The sequence below is a fragment of the Phocoena sinus genome, chromosome 13 (genome assembly GCF_008692025.1).
Source record: "Phocoena sinus isolate mPhoSin1 chromosome 13, mPhoSin1.pri, whole genome shotgun sequence".
NCBI classification, from domain to species: Eukaryota; Metazoa; Chordata; class Mammalia; order Artiodactyla; family Phocoenidae; genus Phocoena; species Phocoena sinus.
The window spans coordinates 45,109,815-45,131,275 of NC_045775.1; the positions used below are offsets into that span (position 1 = coordinate 45,109,815).

The window sequence follows — 21,461 nt, forward strand, 5'->3', positions numbered from 1 at the left end:
AATAATAATGTGCATGGCAAGTTGCAACTTACTGTGGCCAGGTGTAGTATCCCCAGTGAGTTTTTTCCACAAAGCAACTTGACTCCCATTCTTTTTTAGTTCTTGGTATACTTTTGCTATCATAATGCAACCAATGATTATCGGGTCTATCACCAGCAACAATTTGGGGGGGTTTAGGATATCCACCTAAGGAAAAGACAATTACATTTCATGAATTTCAAAATAACTGTGCAATAATTATTCTCAAATAGTGCTAGTGTGAGTTTATCTTCATAACAAGACTCTGTTAAAATTCGCTCAAGGCAAAAGCACATACATATGAGGCATTTCACATCAGAGAAGGAAAGATGGGATTATCCACTAAATGGTGTTGGGATAGTTATTTGAGGGGAGAAAGTCAAGTTTGATCCATACTTCATCCCTTTTACCAAAATTAAAAGGATTAATTTTGTTCAAACTTTTTAGGTTTGAATTAATTAATTACAGAGCTCAACAAATTCCCATATACTCTCTTCAACCAGATGCCCCCAATTTTAACATTTCACCATGTGTACACTTTGACATTCTCTCTCTTTACACACACACACACACACACACACACACACACACACACGTACACATGCACCTACACACACTTGTTTTTTGGGACCATTAAATATTCATTTAATATGAGACCTACAAACATGTGTTTCAAGTGAGGGTAAAACAAGATTAGTAGTAGAGAGTATAATGAAATGAAAGTCTTTCCCACATTTAGTTAACACCATTTTATAGTGTTCCAAAATAAAGGTGGTAGTTGGTGCACAGCTACACTCCCTCCCAAAATGGGGCTGGGGGTAAACTGAAGACAGCTGTTTGAATATCTCAGGAGTTATCAGAGATTAAAAAAAAATGATAGCCAAAGTAATAAAAATGATGTTTTTCTCCCTCCAAAATCAAATTAATCTTACCCCTAATCCTACTACTGAGGAAGAAACACTTAATATATTGATGAATTAAATGGTGATGGTATTTTAAGCCTTTGAAATACAGTTTGATAAATAACTAGTATAATTGCTTAGCTGATAAGTAAGGAGATGACATGTGTACCCAGAGTGTGTAAAAACTACACATTTTATGTATTATAAAGACATAAAGCTACACATTTTATGTATTATAAAGACATAAACAGCCATCTATTTTTATAAATACTTGCTATCACTAGTTTTTACTAAGTCAACTGTTTTCCCTTTATATTATTTCACACTTCATATTAAAATCTTCCTATACTCCTATATTTTGTATAGAAAAATACTTGACATCAAGAACTGTAATTTATACATTTCAAAGAAACTTTCCAAGTTTGACTGAGAAGCACCGCTCATTATGTTTGATAGCACTTACTGATTTCATACGGATTGATGATCAGCTTTTTGTGGGTTCTTTTTAGCTGCTTAAGAATACCAGCAACAGCTGAGATTGCCATCTAAAAAAGAAGCAGGTAAGGTACATATATCAAAATTTTAAACATCTCAAATGGTTGCTCCCTTGATCAAAAGCAGAATCTGGGTTCTGTTTCTTTCCAAAGCAGAGAAATACCTCACCCACTGACATCTGGCAGCACAGCCACATGAGGGCTAACTCTTGACTTGGACTGAGTCAGTTGCAGTTCTTACACTTAAACCTTCATCCATGCTAGTCTCTACCTAAAACACTTTTATCATTTCTTTGTTAAATCAATTCCTGCTCATTCTTCCTATCTCAGCCTAAACATTTCTTTCTAAGGGTCTTTTCTCAATGTGCCAGGTCAGGTCAGCCCCATCTTGTAACCTACCTCTAACAGTTTTCAAGTTAAAACCAACTAGTTGTATCACTCAGATACCTTTCCCTTCCTGTAACATGTTATAACTGTAATTAATTTTTTAAAGTCAATCTTTCCAATTAACCTATAAACATGTTCCCCGCTACATCTCCAGTGTTGAAATGCACAGTACCTGAACACCTCCTCATATATTTGTTGGATGAATTACTATCATCTCAGAACCGATAGAGGTAGATTTCAAATCAATACACTTCAAGATATCAGGTGAGGCAAAAATTTTCAAACCCAAGATTATAGCTAAAATAAAGTATCTACCTTTCGAACTACAATTGCATCGTGGTTGAGATTCTCAACAAAAAAACGTATGGCACGAAGCGGTAACACTCGGTCATCTCTCAAAAGTAGAGACAAAAGCCCAATGCCTATATGTTCAAATTTCCAGGGCCTGAAAAGGGGAGTGGGGGGGAATCACAAAACACATCATTCATAAAATCACTTTAAAAAAACAACCCTGTATTTGAAACATTATAATTTTAAGTTTCCCAAGAATCTAAATAGGTATATTGAAAAATACTGCTCCTATCATCAGCCCCATACTTTCTAAACTCATGAATCAGACTACAATTTTCTGACAGTCATTCATGGCCTTCAGGGTAGAAACCTCCTATAATACTGAAGATAAAAGTTTGAGAATTAAAAAAATATATTTTTGCACTTACAAATTTCTCTGCTCCACACCATCTAGCAAAGTGTTTATCAAATTTTCATAGTTCCTTAAAAAAAAAAAAAAATTCAGGTAAGGTATTGTTTTAATAAAATACTAAGATGGGGCTCCCCTGGTGGCACAGTGGTTGAGAGTCCGCCTGTCGATGCAGGGGACACGGGTTCGTGCCCCGGTCCGGGAAGATCCCACATGCCGCGGAGTGGCTAGGCCCATGAGCCACGGCCGCTGAGCCTGCGCGTCCGGAGCCTGTGCTCTGCAACGGGAGAAGCCCCAACAGTGAGAGGCCCGCGCACCACAAAAACAAAACAAAACAAAACAAAACTAAGATGAACATCAAATAATGTAATATAAATTCAAATTCACCCTCCTCTTCTCATCACCAGACTATAAAGGGTCTGATGAGAAGAAAGCCAGAGTGAAAGCAGATGCCTAACCCTGGGAAAAGAAAATGAAAGGCAGAGGAAAAAAAAAAAAAAGTGCTAAGTACACTGAGCAACTCAACCATTCCTGAGTGGACATTCAAAAGTAAATTTGTGAGTAGTAATCAATTGGTTAGGAGTGGTCTACCTGTGTAACAACCCAGGTATACATGAGGTAGGCTGTAAAGTTTATTATTTATACAGAACTGTTAGAAAAAAATTAATAAGCATATTCATACGGCAAAGAAAAAAATAAAGTTAGGAAGGCTCCTGCTTCAGTGTTACCATTGAAGTGTTTTGGTCCCAAAAATCTAAAGGCAGTTTACTAATATCCTAGTAACAAATTTGTATAAATGTTATCGATCAGAAAGTTATTATAAGAGATATGAAGAGATAAACGTGTTGAACTTGAATTTAAGATTTAATGAGTGGGATATGTGTACTACAAGAAAAATCAATTCATGTTGAAAAAAACATATGATATTAAGATAACTTTAGGGACTTCCCTGGTGGTGCAGTGGATAAGACTCCACGCTCCCAATGCAGGGGGCCCAGGTTTGATCCCTGGTCAGGGAACTAGATCCCACATGCATACTGAGACTAAGAGTTCGCATGCCACAATTAAGGAGTCTGCCTGCCACAACTAAGGAGCCCGTGTGCTGCAACTAAGGGGCCCTTGAGCTGCAACTAAGGAGCCCACCTGCCACAACTAAGACCCAGTGCAACCAAATTAAATAAATAAATAATTTAAAAAGATAATTTTATTGTGAGATGGTGTTTTCTACCTCCATAGCTGAAAGTGACAATCAGAGATCTTCACAATAATTACCTCTTAACATTTTGGTATCTCTTCAGAATCAGTGTGTAAATTTCATTAGGTAGTTACAGTGCATCTATATTTTAGAGATATTTAAAACCTACTATCTATAAAGTTATATGTCACGATAAGTAGGCATTCATAATTACCTTAGGGCATCAGCATTCCTTTCTTGTTGGCGTTTAAGTCCTTCTTTAATTTTTTCTGAGCTAAGCATTATCTGTTTGATAGACGGGTTTTTTGATTGTTGAAGTAATTCTGCTATTCCGACACATGACTTTGGAATCTTATTAAAAAGAAAAGCCAGGGAGGAAAATGACGTACTGAAATACCATGGATGAATCTTCACAACAATATACTGAGTGACAGAAGCCAGATACCAAAGGCCACAAACTGTATAATTCCATTTAGATGAAATGTCCATAATAGGCAAATTCACAGAGAAAAAAGGTAGATTAGTGGTTTCCAGGGGCTAGGGGTATGGGGGAATGAATGGGAAGCAATTATTATTGGGTACAGGTAAAGCAACTATACTCCAATAAAAACTAATTTAAAAAAATTATTGGGTACAGGGTTTCTTTTTCTGAGTAATTACAGTGTTCTAGAATTAGAGTAGTGATGGTTGTACAACCCTGAGAATATACTATTGTGAATATATATATATATATATTCACAATAGTATATAACAGCACACAACTGTTGTGTTCAAAATGTGAATTTTTTGGTATGTGAATTACATGTCAATTTTTAAAAAATTTTAAAAAAGAAAGCATAATCTAACAACAGTTACAAATAGCAAGAGTATGTTTTGCAGAAAAGGAATACATTTAGAGCAGTGGTTTTTAAAACTGAGTATGGGGCTTCCCTGGTGGCGCAGTGGTTGAGAGTCCGCCTGCCGATGCAGGGGACACGGGTTCATGCCCTGGTCCGGGAGGATCCCACATGCCTCGGAGCGGCTGGGCCCGTGTGCCATGGCCACTGGGCCTGCGAGTCCGGAGCCTGTGCTCCACAACGGGAGGGGCCACGGCAGTGAGAGGCCCGCATACCGCAAAAAAACAAAAAACAACAAAAAAAAACAACTGAGTATGGACATCAAAAATAATCACTGCAGAAAAGAGGGGGATTCAACCACACTCACACCTCTTCTACCCATCCCCAATTCTGATGGGTGTGTAAATAGGATTTTACAATTCTTGGATGATGATCTGCTATCTCTCCCCATTTGAGCTCCACTGAACCTGATATTTACTTTTTCATTTGTCAAATCATCCAATTTTAATCTTCACTATAAATTATGGAACCCTGTGGTCAATCTTCTGTGACTTTGACTAGTAGAACTGACCTCCTAAAATATAACCAACTCTTTGAAAAATGAGGCTGCAGACATACAGGGGATAATGGTAAATGCAACAATGTAATAACACTTTGTGGCCTCTTGGTAGAAAACCACCTAGTTCTCTCCTGGCCATGCTCCAACTTCCTACGCTACCCTGCCATCTATAGTAATGATCACTAAAGCAGTAAAAGGAAACAGAGTACTAATGCTTTAAAAAAAATTAGAATCAAATGCCAAGAATATGATTACTAAAAAAACACAAGAAAATGATAGCATTTTGACAAGGCAATGTTTGCACTAAAATTTGAATTAAAAAAATGATTTTGCTTACTGTGAAGTCCAAACCAATTGTTTCATATTGCCGATGAATCTTTTCTGCAAGATCATCAAACAGCCTCACTATTGATGGCTTTTCCAGGGACATTGCTTTGCTAAGCCCAGAAGAAACAATTGCTGGCCAAGTCTGTACAATACAGTCCCAATCATGAAGGTTTGCCAAGCATACACCGCTGTGATTTCCAAGGAGACAATACAAGGCACCCTGCAGGAAAAAATGATCAATATGGGAAACAAGAGGCACTGTTCAGTTGTAGCCAACTCACTTACATGTTGTTTTCAAATTTACTAAACACTGATTATTTAAATGCCTGGTACTGGTTATAAAATAGGTCCCCACATTCAACACGTTACTTTTAGAAACCTGAATTTGACACTTAAGTGCAATCCAGTAATATTTTCTCTAAGTCATTTAACAGAGGGTTAGCTCAAAGAATGGCTATTAATGAGGTAATATAGAAATGTGAAGATATTGCTTTTACGGATATAGCTTCCATTCTAATTCTCCTCTACTACATTTATAAAGGCTGTGAAATGTGTCACTCTTAGCATTTTAGGGTATAACGTACAAAATAATTTTAAAAATTGTGGTTAAATCTGATTGCCAAGTATTTCTCTAAGTATATAAAAACTAGGTTACTTAATTATACTGTGTACTTTTTACTCACAGGAGCTCAATTAATCAGAATGATTCTGATAACAGTAGGTACCTCTTTCTAAGGTACCCCATTTTAATGAAAAGAGCTATTAGTACCAAAACATTTTATTTCCTGAACATTCACCTGAACAATTCCAATCTGACTTCCTAACCACCCTGGGCTCTAATCCTCTTTACAGTTCTTATAAGATCACTGTAACTTCAATTTTACTGACCTAATAGACAGTTTCCAATTTTAAGCTTACTTGACTTGTCTGATTTTGTCCATTTAAACTGCTCTCCACAAGGTCGACAACATATCACCCAATGAGTTAGATCCTCTACAACATTCTTGAATTACACATCTGCCTTGGGGGTCAGCAATTCCATTACTGTGAAATTCTTTCAACTTTTCTCTACGTTTGAAAAATTTCGTAGTAAAACAAAATAAAAAACCCTATACCTTGAACTGCTGTTGTGTGACATCTTGCCTATCAGGCCGTAAGAACTCCAAAACCAGGGGAATGATATCTCTGCAACAGAAGTTATATGCTCCCAAGGCAGCAAAAAATGTTTGCTGGGCCTTATTTCTGACCTAAAGAAACAGTTATTAACAGATGACTTTTATTAAATGGTAGACAAACTACAAAAAAATTTCTAAATGAATCATTAAAACAAAGCAGTGGTAATTTAAATGTTTTCGTAATAACAGAAAAATATAACAAAGCACATAACTTAACAAAAATGAGTAAATGATAATCTTTTTATCAGAAGGAAAGCAAATTACCACCAACCACATCCATGGTTTAAGTTACACTGGTTCAGGGACTTCCCTGGTGGCGCAGTGGTTAAGAATCCTCCTGCCAATGCAGGGGACACGGGTTCGATCCCTGGTCTGGGAAGATACCACATGCCGTGGAGCAACTAAGCCCATGAGCCACAACTACTGAACCCGCATGCCACAACTACTGAGGCCTGCACATCTAGAGCCCATGCTCTGCAAAAAGAGCCACTGCAACGAGAAGCCCGCACACCCCAACAAAGAGTAGCCCCCACTTGCTGCAACTAGAGAAAGCCCGCGAGCAACAACACAGCCAAAAAAAAAAAAGTTACACTGGTTCAAATATCCTTTTGATAAAGGAGAGACTGAATGGAACTGATATGCATTTGTTCAGTAACATAATCAGCAGATTTAAACTTTTTATTCTGAGTTACTCTTAATGAGAAGGGTCAGATTTTCTCTTGTGTCTACACAAGGAAAATCAAAGACTTTCCAAAACACAGAACAACTTAACCTTTTCAATGCAAGCCTCAAGTACAGGCCACATATTTTTTTTTTTGCGGTACGAGGGCCTCTCACTGTTGTGGCCTCTCCTGTTGCGGAGTACAGGCTCTGGATGTGCAGGTTCAGCGGCCATGGCTCACGGGCCCAGCCGCTCCGCGGCATGTGGGATCTTCCCAGACCGGGTTACGAACCCGTGTCCTCTGCATCGGCAGGCGGACTCTCAACCACTGCGCCACCAGGGAAGCCCTAGGCCACATATTTTTAACCCAAGCAAAAGATTCAGTATAAATTTATAATCCATGAACTAGTTAAATAGTAATGAATAAAAGCAATACACTGTACATATTTCAAACTTCTTAAAACAATACTTTAGGCAAAATCTCTGGGTTAGATTGGTTTCCTAATTTACACTATTTTATAAAGACAGAATCATTGGCTGTACATGAATCTCTTTACTTTTCCCAGTTCTCTGTGTTTAGAGATAAATTTTTGGTCTTATGCTACCTGAAAGGAGGGACCCCACAATTCACATGGTATCAGCTTCCTGAACTCAAGCAGAATGCCTAGGAAGAATTATATGGCCGTCACAGACAGGCCTTCATAATGTGATTTAATTTAAGTGGCATCAACATTACACTAGCACTATCTACCAACATTAGTTATATATTTTTAAAAAAAATTTGAGAAGCAATTACGAACAGCAAAAATAAACATTATTTTAAAAAGAGAAGCAAGATTAGTTTGAATATATGTCATTTAAAATGTAAATTTTCTTTGCCAATAAATTATTTAAATTCCCTTGTTAAAATGGGGATACTTCAGATTGCGTGTTACAAAATGGGTGAGAGGGGGCATGCCCAGACTGTTTGGACTAGCCTTACCTGACTGTATGAACTTGTAGATAAACGAAGAAGATCTCTAATCATATCCTGATGTACCTTTTTGTATTCACAACCCTCAACAGTTAGTGTTCGTAGCTACAAAAAAAAAAAACAAAACAAAACAGTGTAAATCAAATCTCAAAGTTTTTTACTAAAAGTTCATTTAATTATGAAGTAACACCAATAATTAAATATTTATTTGAAAAACTGTCATTTAAAAAAGTCACTGTGGGGAGTTCCCTGGTGGCTAGTGGTTAGGATTCCGGGCTTTCACTGCTGTGGCCTGGGTTTAATCCCTGGTTGGGGAACTGAGATCCCGCAAGCTGTGCAGCACGGCAGGACAAAAAAAAAGGCATCATGATTTTAAAAAGCTATTTACCTCATGCTGCAACATTACTCTGTCAATCAATAGTGCTCTGATGTGTTGCTTTTTCCCATGGAGCTGAAAAACAGTAGCAAACACTTCAACATTTTCCCTAAATGACTTCAACAATGGTTCCCCTGAATCCCTTAACAAAAAATTAGTTCAAAGAAGGTACAGGATGGGATAGTGGGTACTGAAGGTATTTCATTTATTCTAAAATCATCAGACTTTTATTCAGTCAAATACTAAAAATACAAAAACAGCCCACTAAGAAAATTGCTTTACTCTATTAAATTTATAAACAGCCTTTCTGGGTAGTTGTGTATGTTTACTACAGAATATAACATTTTTTATTTTTGTAAAAATTATCTTTTAAGCTCTCCCCCACCCCCAATGTTCTATCCAGTCACTAAAGGCAGATGTCTGGAACTCAGACTGTTCCTCTTTCCCACCTGTATCTCATTAGTCATCAAGTCCCCACAATTCCATCTTCTTTTAAAAACACCTTATCTCCACCCCAATGCCAGTGACTGGATTCAGGCTGTGCTTTCCCATCTGAACTATTATAATAGTTTAACTAAAGCCTCCCGGCTTCCAGTCTCAATCGCCTACTGCTTATTGTTCACAGCGATGGCAGAGCTTTTCAAAATTCACCGAATTGAATAATGATCTTTCCAACATTTACATCAGATCTACTTAAGAACTTCTAATGACTCACCCGTTGCTGAATGTAAAACTGAAGCATTTTCTTGGGCAAAACTAGAAATGACCTAGTTTACCTCCTGCCACTCTTCCCTACAAACACTGTTTGCTAAAGCATGCCATGTTTGTACATCTCCCTGCCCTGGCACATGCCATTCCCTTTGTCTAAAATATGTAGCACCCTGTGCCTAAACAATGAACTCATATAACCTTTTCAGACTCAATTTCAACAAAAGTCTCCTATAGAAGAACACTGCTATGAACATCAAATGGCTGACTTAAGTATACTTTCTTCCAGGCTCCCAGGGAAGCTTGTATTGACTTCTCTTGGAGACCAAATATAACATAAGATTACATAAAATGCAATGCTTTAAAGTCATGCCTGTGGACAATTCCTATTTTTACTCCTTCAGTTTCTTACATGGTAAGAAAGCTGTTGCCAAGTTATCAGACTTGAAATTGCCATTGAGAGTCCAGAGACTACCATGGAAATCGACAGAAGAGTTTGTCTCAGGGAAGTACATTTTTCTAGGATCCTTTTGATTATACCATCATATAATATTTGAAAATCTACTATTTTTACTTATAGGGAACTTCCTCTGTATGCCAAATAATTGCTAAATCAGGTGGTTATATCAATATTATACACCTTTAAAAAAAATTCAGCTTTAGGTGAAAATACTGACCCGATTTTCCATTGATTTCTTTACTAGGTTAAAGCTTTTCCAACGAGAGTCAAATTCATGCTTGTGAGATCCTTGGAATTGCAAAAGGTCTCCAGTAATCTGCATCAAAGAATTGCAAATTTTATATTTATGAGTCGTCAAGTCAAACCCAGTCATATTAACAATTATGCAACTGTTAAGTGACAACTGTACCTTTATGATAAGAAACAAGGACTTGGTATCATCTTCTGAATTATTAAGTATGTGGTCTATAAGAGGAGGAAAAGAATTTTGGTTAAAATATTTTAAATTACTATAGGACTCCTGATATACTGGTTAAGGAAGGAGAGCAAAAAACAAACGAACCAAAAAAAACCACTGCCTGGTATTCTCACCATTTAGATTTTTAAAATGGTTAAGTAAAAGCACACATGCTATAAAATAAAATTTCTAAATATTTATTAATAAACATAAATTAAATACATATTTGTACTTACTAAGAAGTTTCCTTATGACCCTAGCAATTGTTTCTCGGTGGTTCTCTCTGGATAGATCTATTTTTAAAAAAATGAGAGAAAGCATTTTACACACTGAATGCTGACCAGAGCTTTGAAGTTTATATCAACAGTTATATCAAGAAGAGATAACGTATCCAGGAAAAAAACAAATGGGTCTGTATATGGGAAAAGAATCTAAAAAAGAGTGGAGATATATTTATATGTATAACAGATTCACTTTGCTGTACACCTGAAACTAACACAACATTGTAAATCAACTATACCCCCAATAAAAACTAAAACAAAATAAACAAACAAACAAAAAAAAAAAACAAAGAAAAACCAAATGGGTCTGTCTTTATCATAGTTGGTTAGTAGCTTGGCATGATACAGAATAACTTTTAAAACCTTCACATTTATAAGAACCTGCTTACAAAACTTTATTAGGCAGGCAAGGAGGAGGGAGATAAAACTATCTCTGCCAATATTTCAAAGGCTCTATCCTCTAATTAGAGGCCATAAATGCATAGGATTCTCTAATTAGTTGTGGTGACCCAAATCAAACAAACAAACTACACCTAATTAATGTATGCAATGAACTCCGATGTTAATCCAGCAATAAAGAAGTGTGCTAAATTTCTATTAATGTTAGATTCAGAACATTAAATTAACACAAAATGTTTTACATAAGTATTTATATAAAATTTAACTCACTGTGATAGAAAGATACTATAAAGATAGTTAGAATAGGTAAGGGTTTACATCAAGTATAATACAACAGTTCTATAACAATTCTAACCATAAATGAGCATTACAATATATGAAAAGTCTGCCTTTGCACATAGAAAGCATCTATCTTTTACTGGCTATTCTTTATATAATAATTACACACTTTCTCCAGAAAAAGCAAAGATAATATTAAGTAATTAATATTCATTCTACATATAAAAAAGAGACTAGAAAAACTGTTAACTACAAAATTATCCCATTTTAACCCTTGTGCAGTGACTGATGAAAACAGTCCATACAGATTTACTCAGATTAGGATTCACATACCATATTCAAGTCCAGTATACAACTTTGTCTCTTCCAAGGACACCATACTTGGTACCCTGTATAAAAACAAGAATGCTTGTATTTATTAATAATACCAATAAGGAGGCTTAAAGGGAAAAGTGTCATTGCTAGAATGTTTAAATGATGATCTTTAACAAACACAGATCTCTCATCTTCAGTACTTCAATTCTTTACTCTAGCTTTCTGAAGATTAATGCTCTATCTGTTTCAGTAAGGACAGTGTTATTCATCTTTAAAAAAATGTTAATTAAATGTAATGACTTTAGGGGGGGGAAATTCACTGCTCAAATGAACATAACACTGATATTCAATACTCAAATGTAAAAGATTAAATCTGATGTTAAACATTTATACAAGGAAAAGTCAGCTTTACAATGTTATAATAAAGGTTAAAACTAGACACCAAAAAATCACCATCAAATTTTACTGTAGAATATACAGTATTCTTTAGATAATCTTTAGATAATCATTACCCCTCTTAAAACCAGCTAAACTGATCTCTCCTGACATCTGCAGTAAAATGCCACTACTTTTGAAGATGTTCAGATGTAAAAAAACTACATTAAAAGTCATTTTTTAGGTATGTATGGACAGATTCTGCTGGGGAATAATGAACCTTTATATCTGAAATCTAAATTTTCTTTAATGAAAAATAAGTAGACTTTATTTCAAAATATGAGATTCAATTCAATAACTGTTTACAAACAAAGCAATAATACTTTCTAAGAAAAGGAAGACAGGCACAAATGCCAAGGAAACATGGGGTAAGCGTATCCTATACAAGGCTAATTAGTAATAAATAGAAAATTTATAATTATTGCTCATAATTCACGACCTACACAACACTTGTAATGAAGAAAACACTATTTTGAAATCAACATACCCCTCCCCCGTACTGTATTTTTTTAAGTTGAATTAATTAAGTTATTTCTACCCTAATATTTGGTTTTTATGAATTCTGGAATTTATCTAAATGGGTAATAACATTAAGATGACTAAAATGCCAATTATTTAACTATGTTCCTTGCCATAATGTGGATGGCAACGGTACTGTCCCAAGTTTCAAAACCAAGCCTACAGAATATAAACAAAGAATGGTAATATTTCATAATATAAAATGCTAATTTGCTTTTCAGAGAATTTCAAGAATTTCAAATTCAGATTCTTCTTAAAATCTGGTTTTCATTCCATAAAGTTTCAACTTTCGGCAACAGCTTGCAAACTTGAACATTCTGTAAAATTATGTATGATTGAAAAATATATATGTATCCAGAGTCCAGTCATTAAAAAATAAAATCAGATTCTTTCACAATGAATTTCAAGGGAAGTCCAACATCTTTACTGAAATTAGATTTGACCACGAAAGAGAAAAAAGGCTGTGCTCACATAGTAACAAGCGTTAGGCGAAAGACTGTTACCCACCCCCCTCCGCCTTCCCTGGTAAAGCATGGGGAAGTACTTGGCCACAAGCTATCACATGAGAGTACATGTCCCCTCACTGCTGCTATAAACATAAGTTGTTTCCTAAAGTAGGAATACAACTGTACCTCACCCCGTCCATACCTAGTACCGCACAGTACTGAACCAAGCATGCATTTTAATTATTGTCACAAAAATTACTCTTAACAAATGACATTTTAAAAAGCATTCACTGTAGTAAGCTATCCCGAAAATTTTTTTACTATATCAAACAAGCAAACAAAAGGCTATCAGTTGGGAATTTGAAATGTTTTTCTTATACGCCTTTCTGACTTTAATAACACCAATCACACTATAACTACATTTAATAGCAAGTCTCATCTAAGAACCGTGATGCTAATTCTAAAAATCCATGTGTCACTCTGAATTGTTTCCCTATCAGAAAAGTTGATGAAGTACTATCACTTATTACTATTATTTAGAAACATATCAACCTGTGTGGGCTTTTAAAATATTAAGTAATAGATTTAAATTAAAATGGCTTAGGCTTTTACTTTTAAAACCTGAACTAAAACACATCTTACACATCTCAAGAGTATAGAAGGCATCTGTTTAGACATACAGTTCAGCTTTACTTTATTTGTTCTTATCCATCTCAAGTTTCTCTTATGCTTATTTATCTAAGATTCAGCTTTAATTGATCTCTTCTTATCTAACAAATTAATTAAACTCTGATTGTATTGACACCTTTTACACCAAATGCTTCTCATTGAGTATAAATACATATTTATACGTAAATATTTCTTCTGATCTTTAGAAGAATAATTTTCTAAAAGAAATGTCTATCCATTACCCAAGTAAGACTTTATAATTGTATCTCTTTGTGGTCACATCTTAAGTCTACGTGTGCTGGGCTGTACTCTCTGATACTTAAATCTGCTCTTGTAACTTTTAGTTATGTATATAATCTTAGCTGAGTAGACTTAAAGTGCTATCAACAATTATAGATCTGCATTCTGATTAAACACTATAGTAGCAATATATACAATTTAAATAAAATATCATCACTCCCCCACCCCGAGTGAAATTCATTCTACTCATCACTGGTTCATTTTTACAAACAGTAATATAAAAATAAAAGTATGACAAATAATTTCAACACAACATATTACAAATAATACCATGTATACAATAATAATCAAGTTAAATCAGGTTCATAGCAACTACATAGGACCACCAAGCCACCGAATTTATAACAAAATGTGTTTAATATCTGTACCACTTTAAAAACAAAACAAAACAAAAAACTTGTACATTTTCTACATCTATGATATTTGTACCACTAGATGGCAATCTTCTTTAGATTTGATTAGAGTAGAACGATGAAAATAATCACTGGTGGGAAAGAAAGGATAGTGAAAAAGGAAGAAATGACCAGTAACATAAAAACAAAATATACAATACAAATCAAATATGCAAATGAAGGCTAGGTGAACTGTCATGGAACAACTGCAAACAATAATTCTCCCTTTCTGTAAGTGGAAGAACAACCTACCCTGCTCCAAATCCCTCCCCTCCCAAATGAAAACAAACATAAAAGGTATAAAAACCAAGCCACTAACAGATTTTTTTTTTCCCTCAAGATAACAAGTGTTTCACAACAGACAACGGGCCTATTTCTGTGTTCTGTTATCCAGTTCAATCCTGGGCATAAACAATAGCTATAAACACAAATTAAAGGCTGGCTCTGACTCTACCATGTGAACAAAAGGTTGCCAAGTAAAGAGAATCTTACATACCGCTAGGTTTAAAATTAACTCGGAGCATAAGAACTATTTCCATGTCTGACACACAAGTTTTTTTAAAAATCAATGAAAACAGTCAGAAGGTGAAATAAGGAGAAAACAGGGTTACTCACCGTGGAGTAGTAACTGTTTCCTTTTCTGTGTGCAGCTCCCCCAGCAGAGCTGGGTAGTTTCCTGGAGGTGCCAAGAGAGGTTAGCTAGCCCTGCCCCTCATCGCATAACAACACATCCTTTCACATATTCATGAAATGGTCTCAACTCTTAGACCTTAAGTATGAATTTTTTTTTTTTTGAGTGAAAAGTTAGTAAAAGCTGAGCTCCTAAGAATGATTTAACTAAGAATGACTTAACAGATCTATTGGAGGAAAGGGGGCACAAAGTAAAGAAGAAATATTTGAGATGAAAAATGATGACTCCTCTACCTTGAGTAACCCTGTTTTTATAGATGTTAGTTTTTTGCATCCTGTGATAGCTGGTTAGACCTAAAAGATTCTAAAGAAATGGACTGCAAAAGGAGAAATTAATGACCATTTGAGGATTAAAGGCAAGTGTCCAAAATTCCTACATGACCCTGGAAAGACATAATCCAACTTCCACATCTATAAAGGTAGAACTATGAGTATAAATTATAGCACAAATGTTTCCATGAAATCATTAACTAAAGGTTCCAAGAGCAAAATAGAGAGGTTTAAGATTAATTCAGTAACCTTGGTATCTGACAAAACTGTTAAATTTCAAACTGAACTAAACTAAAAAAATTTACTCAATTAAGGGTAAATTAAACCCTCAAGGGACCTTATTTCATCCATCCTTTGAAACAGTAAAATTTAAAATATGTACAAGATACTTAGTAACCCTACGTTGCTAAAGGCCAAAAAGTACAATGTAGATATCATTAGATATATAATTTACTTTATACTTAGGACAATCAACTCATCTCATCTAAGCTTTTTATTTTTTGTCAGTCTCTAATCACATAGCATAGAAAATTGTTTTTCACATGTGGTAGCCATTTCCCTGAACAATGGGATCCCATATACTCTATTAGCAATTAAGATTTCCTTACAGGAAAATTCAGAACTGAAATAAGCTTCTGGTTTTTTACTGCTGCAATTTGACAGAAGACTAATACTACTAATACATGCACAAGGCAAACTTAATAATAAGTGATTCGACAAAAAATAATTAAAGCAGCTAGAATATTTTCCCTAATTGAGATTTATATAAGAAAAATGTAAGTTTAAATTTTAAAAAAGAATTGAGCTGCTAGGTGCTTCCAAAAACTGGTCTGGTATTTCAGAAAATGCAAAATGTCCCACAAATACCACAGCCAAACACCACCGGATATCTTAGGCATTACACTAAAGCACTGGTCACCATTATGCGTTTCCTTTTCTCCCCAACTTGGCACATTTTACTCTATCTCCTTTGGAATAACTCATGTCCAAAATAAAAGAGCTATTTTCATCTTCTAGTTTCAAATTGACCTGCTACTGATAATCTCCAAGAATTATGCTACAGATCTTCTTTCTTCAAACTAGGCAGTATGATTCACTATTACAGAACAATGGCACCATCAATTGAAATTATTTGATTAGTTCTTTCAAATCAATTTACACTTAGAAGATTTTAATAATTATTGACCTATATTAGAATAAGCATTTTAGAAATTTAAAAGGCTAACTTTATTTTATTTTACTTTAGTGAAAACTAACTTTCTATCTACAAAAAAAAAGTTATAATGTTATATAAAGTCAATGTAAAAAGTCACATATTGCCAAAATAAATTAAAATTTCAGGTGAAGGTGATACCAGTTAGAAATTGGTTTTTTAAAAAAGGATTCTGTTAAGAACTAATTAAAAGCCCAGGGAAGACTTTACAAACTCTCTCTTTTGACAATTCAAAGGCAAAGGGATGCTCATTCATCTCTAACTGTACTTTGTATAATCATTACACTGACTGGTGTACATAACTATAAAAAATCCTAAAAATGTGTACTGTTCAGTGATTAAAATGATTGAAGTTTTCCTCGTTGTATATTTTATTTCATTATGTACTATTAAATATACAAGAAAATATATTTTATAATTAAAATATATAAACACATTTATATTAAACATAATTTTGTATTACTTCGTTAGGTTTTATTATGTCAAATTTTCATTAAGTGAAAATTCTAAACACAACACTTTTAAATCTAAATCATCTTTCCTTTTCAACTTTTCTGAAAAAAACCTATAAAGGGATATTCGTTTCAATTTTATAGCTTATAATGTATAGTAAAATGGGCTAACAATCTGCTTAATTATCTTTTGTGGCATTAATAAGGTTTTAATAATATGGTATTGTTTTCCTTACTGAAAATGCATTTCATTATATACATATCTAACTGGCTTTATAATAACCAAATATATATGGAACATTTGCCCTAATGTACATTTATTTCAAAGGATAAAGACTTTGCTTCAATGGCTCCATGCTGAAATGAACGTTCAACGGAAACCTCTAAGCCTCCTGAGTGTATCGTAATCATCACTCAATACTAAAATAATCTAATTATATACACAGAAGATAAATGCTTTTGCTCTTAGATAAATTATTGGATTAAAGGACCACACTTCAACACGTTCAAGCAGAACTAAGTTTACTGATATAATCAATTTGTTACGTATGAAATAGCTTTTTGGCATGCCGTAAGAGTTAAGTTCTTACTAATTACATACTGTTAAAGATCATTAGGGAAATCAAAACCATTTCTGTAGGTCTCTCATTTAAAAACACTGTTTAACATCTCTCTTGACAAAAATGAATTTTGGTAAAATTGCTCTTATATCAAACTATAAAACTGATGAAAAACAAAAGTTCTTTAAAAGAATTCAGTAAATTCCTAGGCAAACTTAAAACAGATTTCCTTACCTGAAACGACCCTACTTCTCCCTCTTAAATCTAATGAGTAATCTAAAAAGTTCAATGCCTAGAAACAGTTTTTAGATAAGTGAAATAAGTGGGAATTATGAAAATGTATGACCCCAAACAACTGATTATGCAGAATATGGAAAGACAAGCAAGCCACATTTTAAAACCATTCCTTGAAACATTTTAAGATTTTTGTTGCAAAATCAACAAATAATTCTCCCCTTCTGCTTTTCTGAGTGGCAAGGTTTCCTTACTCAATTTTGTGTGATTTTCATTAACTTATTCAGCAATGAGATGTTGGTGTTCAGAGAAAATGATCTAACATGGTATACTGAAACTAGCATCTATGTACTTGATAAGTGAGCTAAAGTTATATACAGCTGATTTCATTTAAACTCAATTTTTTTCAACTTAAATGGTAACACTGACAATGGACTAAATCAAGACATTCATTTGAAATAATAATACTCTGAAAAGCACTTAAAGTTGTAAAAGCAACTTGGTGGATCTCAAAAGTTCAAAATCATAATGAACAACATAGAACAAATTTTTATTAAAAAACACCCCAGGTTTTTTGCTAGAAAATCCTTACCATTGATTGCAGACCAAAAAAAAAGGTGTTTTCCTTTCTTTTTTTAAAGAATTTATCTTAGTTAACTCAGTAAACTAACAGATGAACTTAATATCTCTAAGTTGATATTTTAAAACTGATTAGCATTGAAAGTTATTCTATCCTGGTACCATATGAAAAATCTGAATAAAGCCCTAAAATTTATAGATCTAAACTGTGCCTCAGGTGTTTTTGGCCTAACAATGACAAAAAGGTTAAAGTGATACAGAAACAACACCAATAACAAAACCAGTGACTCATTATGTGACTAAGTCTTAAAATATATGCCAAATGGCAAAACAGCAAAATATGTAAAGTAGTTATTTTTACTTACAAGTTAGTAACTGGCTCTCCTTTCAAGGGAGGTAGGAGGTTTCCTGAGCCAATTAAACAGTTGTGTACTATAGTCAGACTCTGTAGAACATCATCTCTAGAAAAAATAAAGAGCATTTTCATATTTGAGAAGACTCCAAATCCCTATTTAAGAAAAAGCCTTGTAGAGTTTAAGGTGAAGTAAAAAACTTTATCAAGTGGGAATATACAAAATTAAGGCATAGAAATGAGGAATGTTTTCAGTTTACCCTCTTAATAGTACAAGGTAATTAAACAGATATTTACTGATAATATTAGACCTGCTTACATTTAAACAGGCTCTAAATAATCACAAGTAACAACAACTGATTGCCCTTTGTGAAGCAATTCTGAATTTAATTCCCTATTTACCCAAAGATCACAACCACTAACAAAAAGGGAAAACAGTATTACAGAAGATTCTCCACTACAGTCTGTTTTTAAAATGCGCTAGCTAGGGACTTCCCTGGAGGTCCAGTGGTTAGGATGCAGCGCTTTCACTGCCAAGGGCCCAGGTTCAATCCCTGGTTGGGGAACTAAGATCCCACAAGCCATGCAGCGTGGCCAAAAAAAAAAAAAGACTAGCTAAACATTTACTCCAAAAAGCAGTTCAGAGTACCACACAGCCAACGTAAGTCAATCATACTTCTTCCTCCTCCAAGCCCATTCCTACTGGATTTGCTTATCAGAATTTCCTGTTATTTGACACATAGTAATTTTCTTACTATGATTTTAGGAACTTTCAAAGATTCAAACTATAAAAGTCTAGTGGTTTCAAGTAATTGTTTCGTGCTAAAGCTCTTTGGGGGAGAAACAATATCTTAGAGATATTTCTCTAAGTAATATTAATATCAATAGTATAAGAATTACTAAAAAGAAACAAGCCAATAAAATCTAAGGCGAATCTAGAAAAACAGGCACTTCCTTACAAAGGGGGCATATTTACACACACTTCCCAAAAGACGCACAAGTGACACTGCTAAATAGAAGGCACTAAAAGCAAACTAGGAAAAAACTCTGAGTTTTTCTATTTAAGATGTTTAAGTATTATGACAAAATTTCTGTTATTAAACTATAAAATGGTTTTATATTATATAGTTTTATATTATAGTAATGTGATTAGAAAACCATTTAAATGTATTAAATGGTTTTCTGATCACATTTATGGCAGACATTCAAAACACACATTGAAAATGAATACATCAGGGACCTCCTTGGTGGCGCAGTGGTTAAGAATCCACCTGCCAGTGCAGGGGAGACGGGTTCGAGCCCTGGTCCAGGAAGATCCCGCATGTCGGGGAGCAACTAAGCTCATGCGCCACAACTACTGAGCCTGCACTCCAGAGCCCGCGAGCCACTACGGAAGCCCGTGTGCCTACAGCCTGTGCTCCGCAACAAGAGAAGCCACCGCAGTGAGAAGCCCGCGCACTGCAACTAGAGAAAGCCCACATTCAGCAACGAAGACCCAACACAGCCAAAAATAAATTAATTTTAAAAAAAAAGAAAATGAATACATCAGATATGCCATCGAGAGAGGGAGAGGCACAAAAAGAATTTTTTAGTCTACAACCATATAACACTAACTGATTATAAAAGAAAACTAACCTAGACATTTCAAGTTCTCCATCCCCACAACGCTGGAGTTTGATGAGCTCAGGCTGAAGAAAAGAGTCCAACAGATAGAAGGCAAAAGCCACTTCTTCAGAAGAAGGAACATGCCACTGGATCCCCAAATTCCACAAGTCCCCTGGTTTACCCCAGTCCTAGAAAATAGCATTTAATTAGCAAGTTGAGAAGTTAGAAGAAAAAAAAAAACAACATACAAACGTATTTTAAAAGGCTTAAAAGAAACTGTATAGGTAATCCAAACCTAAGGCAGCAAGTGCACAAAATAAAGGTATGAAGACATCATAGGAGTCTTTCATTATCACTCCTGAAAAGGGTCTCCCTGAAGAGCCACTCAAATATGAGTTTACTATAACAGTAACAATAATTTTATGTAAGGCTATTGCATTCCACCCCCAAATTATATGGAACTATGGAGGTTAAATATGGCATTAAAAAGTCATTTCACATACAAACAGAAAAGAAGAAAACTAGAGCTAGATGAGAGCTACATCATACTTCCCAAGTTTAAAACATTCCAATAATAGTTTTAGTAATCTATGTTAAAAATAAAGAAGTGACACCTTAATACACAACAAGGAAAAAACCTGCACTTTGAATCCCTTAGAAAAATAACCCAATATATCCTGGAATCCTAAATTATTGAAAATGCTTGCCTTGATAGGAAAGTATTCAGAAGGAGGCTTGTCAAAGCCGCCTGGCACACTGCAGTATTCTGTAGGGTAGATAAGTGTAGTAGAACGAAGAAGGTGATGCAAAAGGTTACAAGACAGAGTGTAACCCTGCTTACAGGTTAAATGTAGGGTTCTTTGGAGAATCTTTACAAGGTGCTCCCTATAAGGAAGCAACTTCTTCCCATCCACTCGACTAATCTAAAAAGAAAACAGTTAAAGATATTTTGGTTAAAAGATCAAGAATCAACAATTAAAGTTAACTATGTTTGGCCATTAAAGTAGTCTAAAATAATAAGTGTTTCTTTTTTGTTTTTTTGTGGTACGCGGGCCTCTCACTGTTGTGGCCTCTCCCGTTGCGGAGCACAGGCTCTGGATGCGCAGCCCAGCGGCCGTGGCTCACGGGCCCAGCCACTCCGCAGCATGTGGGATCTTCCCGGACCAGGGCACAAACCCGTGTCCCCTGCATCGGCAGGCGGACTCTCAACTACTGCGCCACCAGGGAAGCCCGTAATAGTGTT

General features: G+C 34.9%; 1 protein-coding gene across 1 annotated transcript in view; it reads right to left on the reverse strand.

Annotated features, from left to right (window-relative positions):
- The window catches only part of PSME4 (proteasome activator subunit 4), a 101,960-nt gene that overhangs the window by 19,320 nt on the left and 61,179 nt on the right, over positions 1-21,461 (reverse strand). The window contains exons 18-33 of the mRNA XM_032652499.1: positions 20,926-21,141; positions 20,249-20,406; positions 18,627-18,722; positions 11,521-11,576; positions 10,465-10,521; positions 10,181-10,236; positions 9,989-10,087; positions 8,616-8,678; positions 8,237-8,332; positions 6,534-6,665; positions 5,429-5,638; positions 3,911-4,047; positions 2,521-2,574; positions 2,117-2,246; positions 1,384-1,465; positions 33-186 (exon numbers count right to left, since the gene is read on the reverse strand). Coding sequence (XP_032508390.1) covers positions 33-186; positions 1,384-1,465; positions 2,117-2,246; positions 2,521-2,574; positions 3,911-4,047; positions 5,429-5,638; positions 6,534-6,665; positions 8,237-8,332; positions 8,616-8,678; positions 9,989-10,087; positions 10,181-10,236; positions 10,465-10,521; positions 11,521-11,576; positions 18,627-18,722; positions 20,249-20,406; positions 20,926-21,141 — 1,796 coding nt within the window. The remainder of the gene's footprint in view (positions 1-32; positions 187-1,383; positions 1,466-2,116; positions 2,247-2,520; positions 2,575-3,910; positions 4,048-5,428; positions 5,639-6,533; positions 6,666-8,236; positions 8,333-8,615; positions 8,679-9,988; positions 10,088-10,180; positions 10,237-10,464; positions 10,522-11,520; positions 11,577-18,626; positions 18,723-20,248; positions 20,407-20,925; positions 21,142-21,461) is intronic.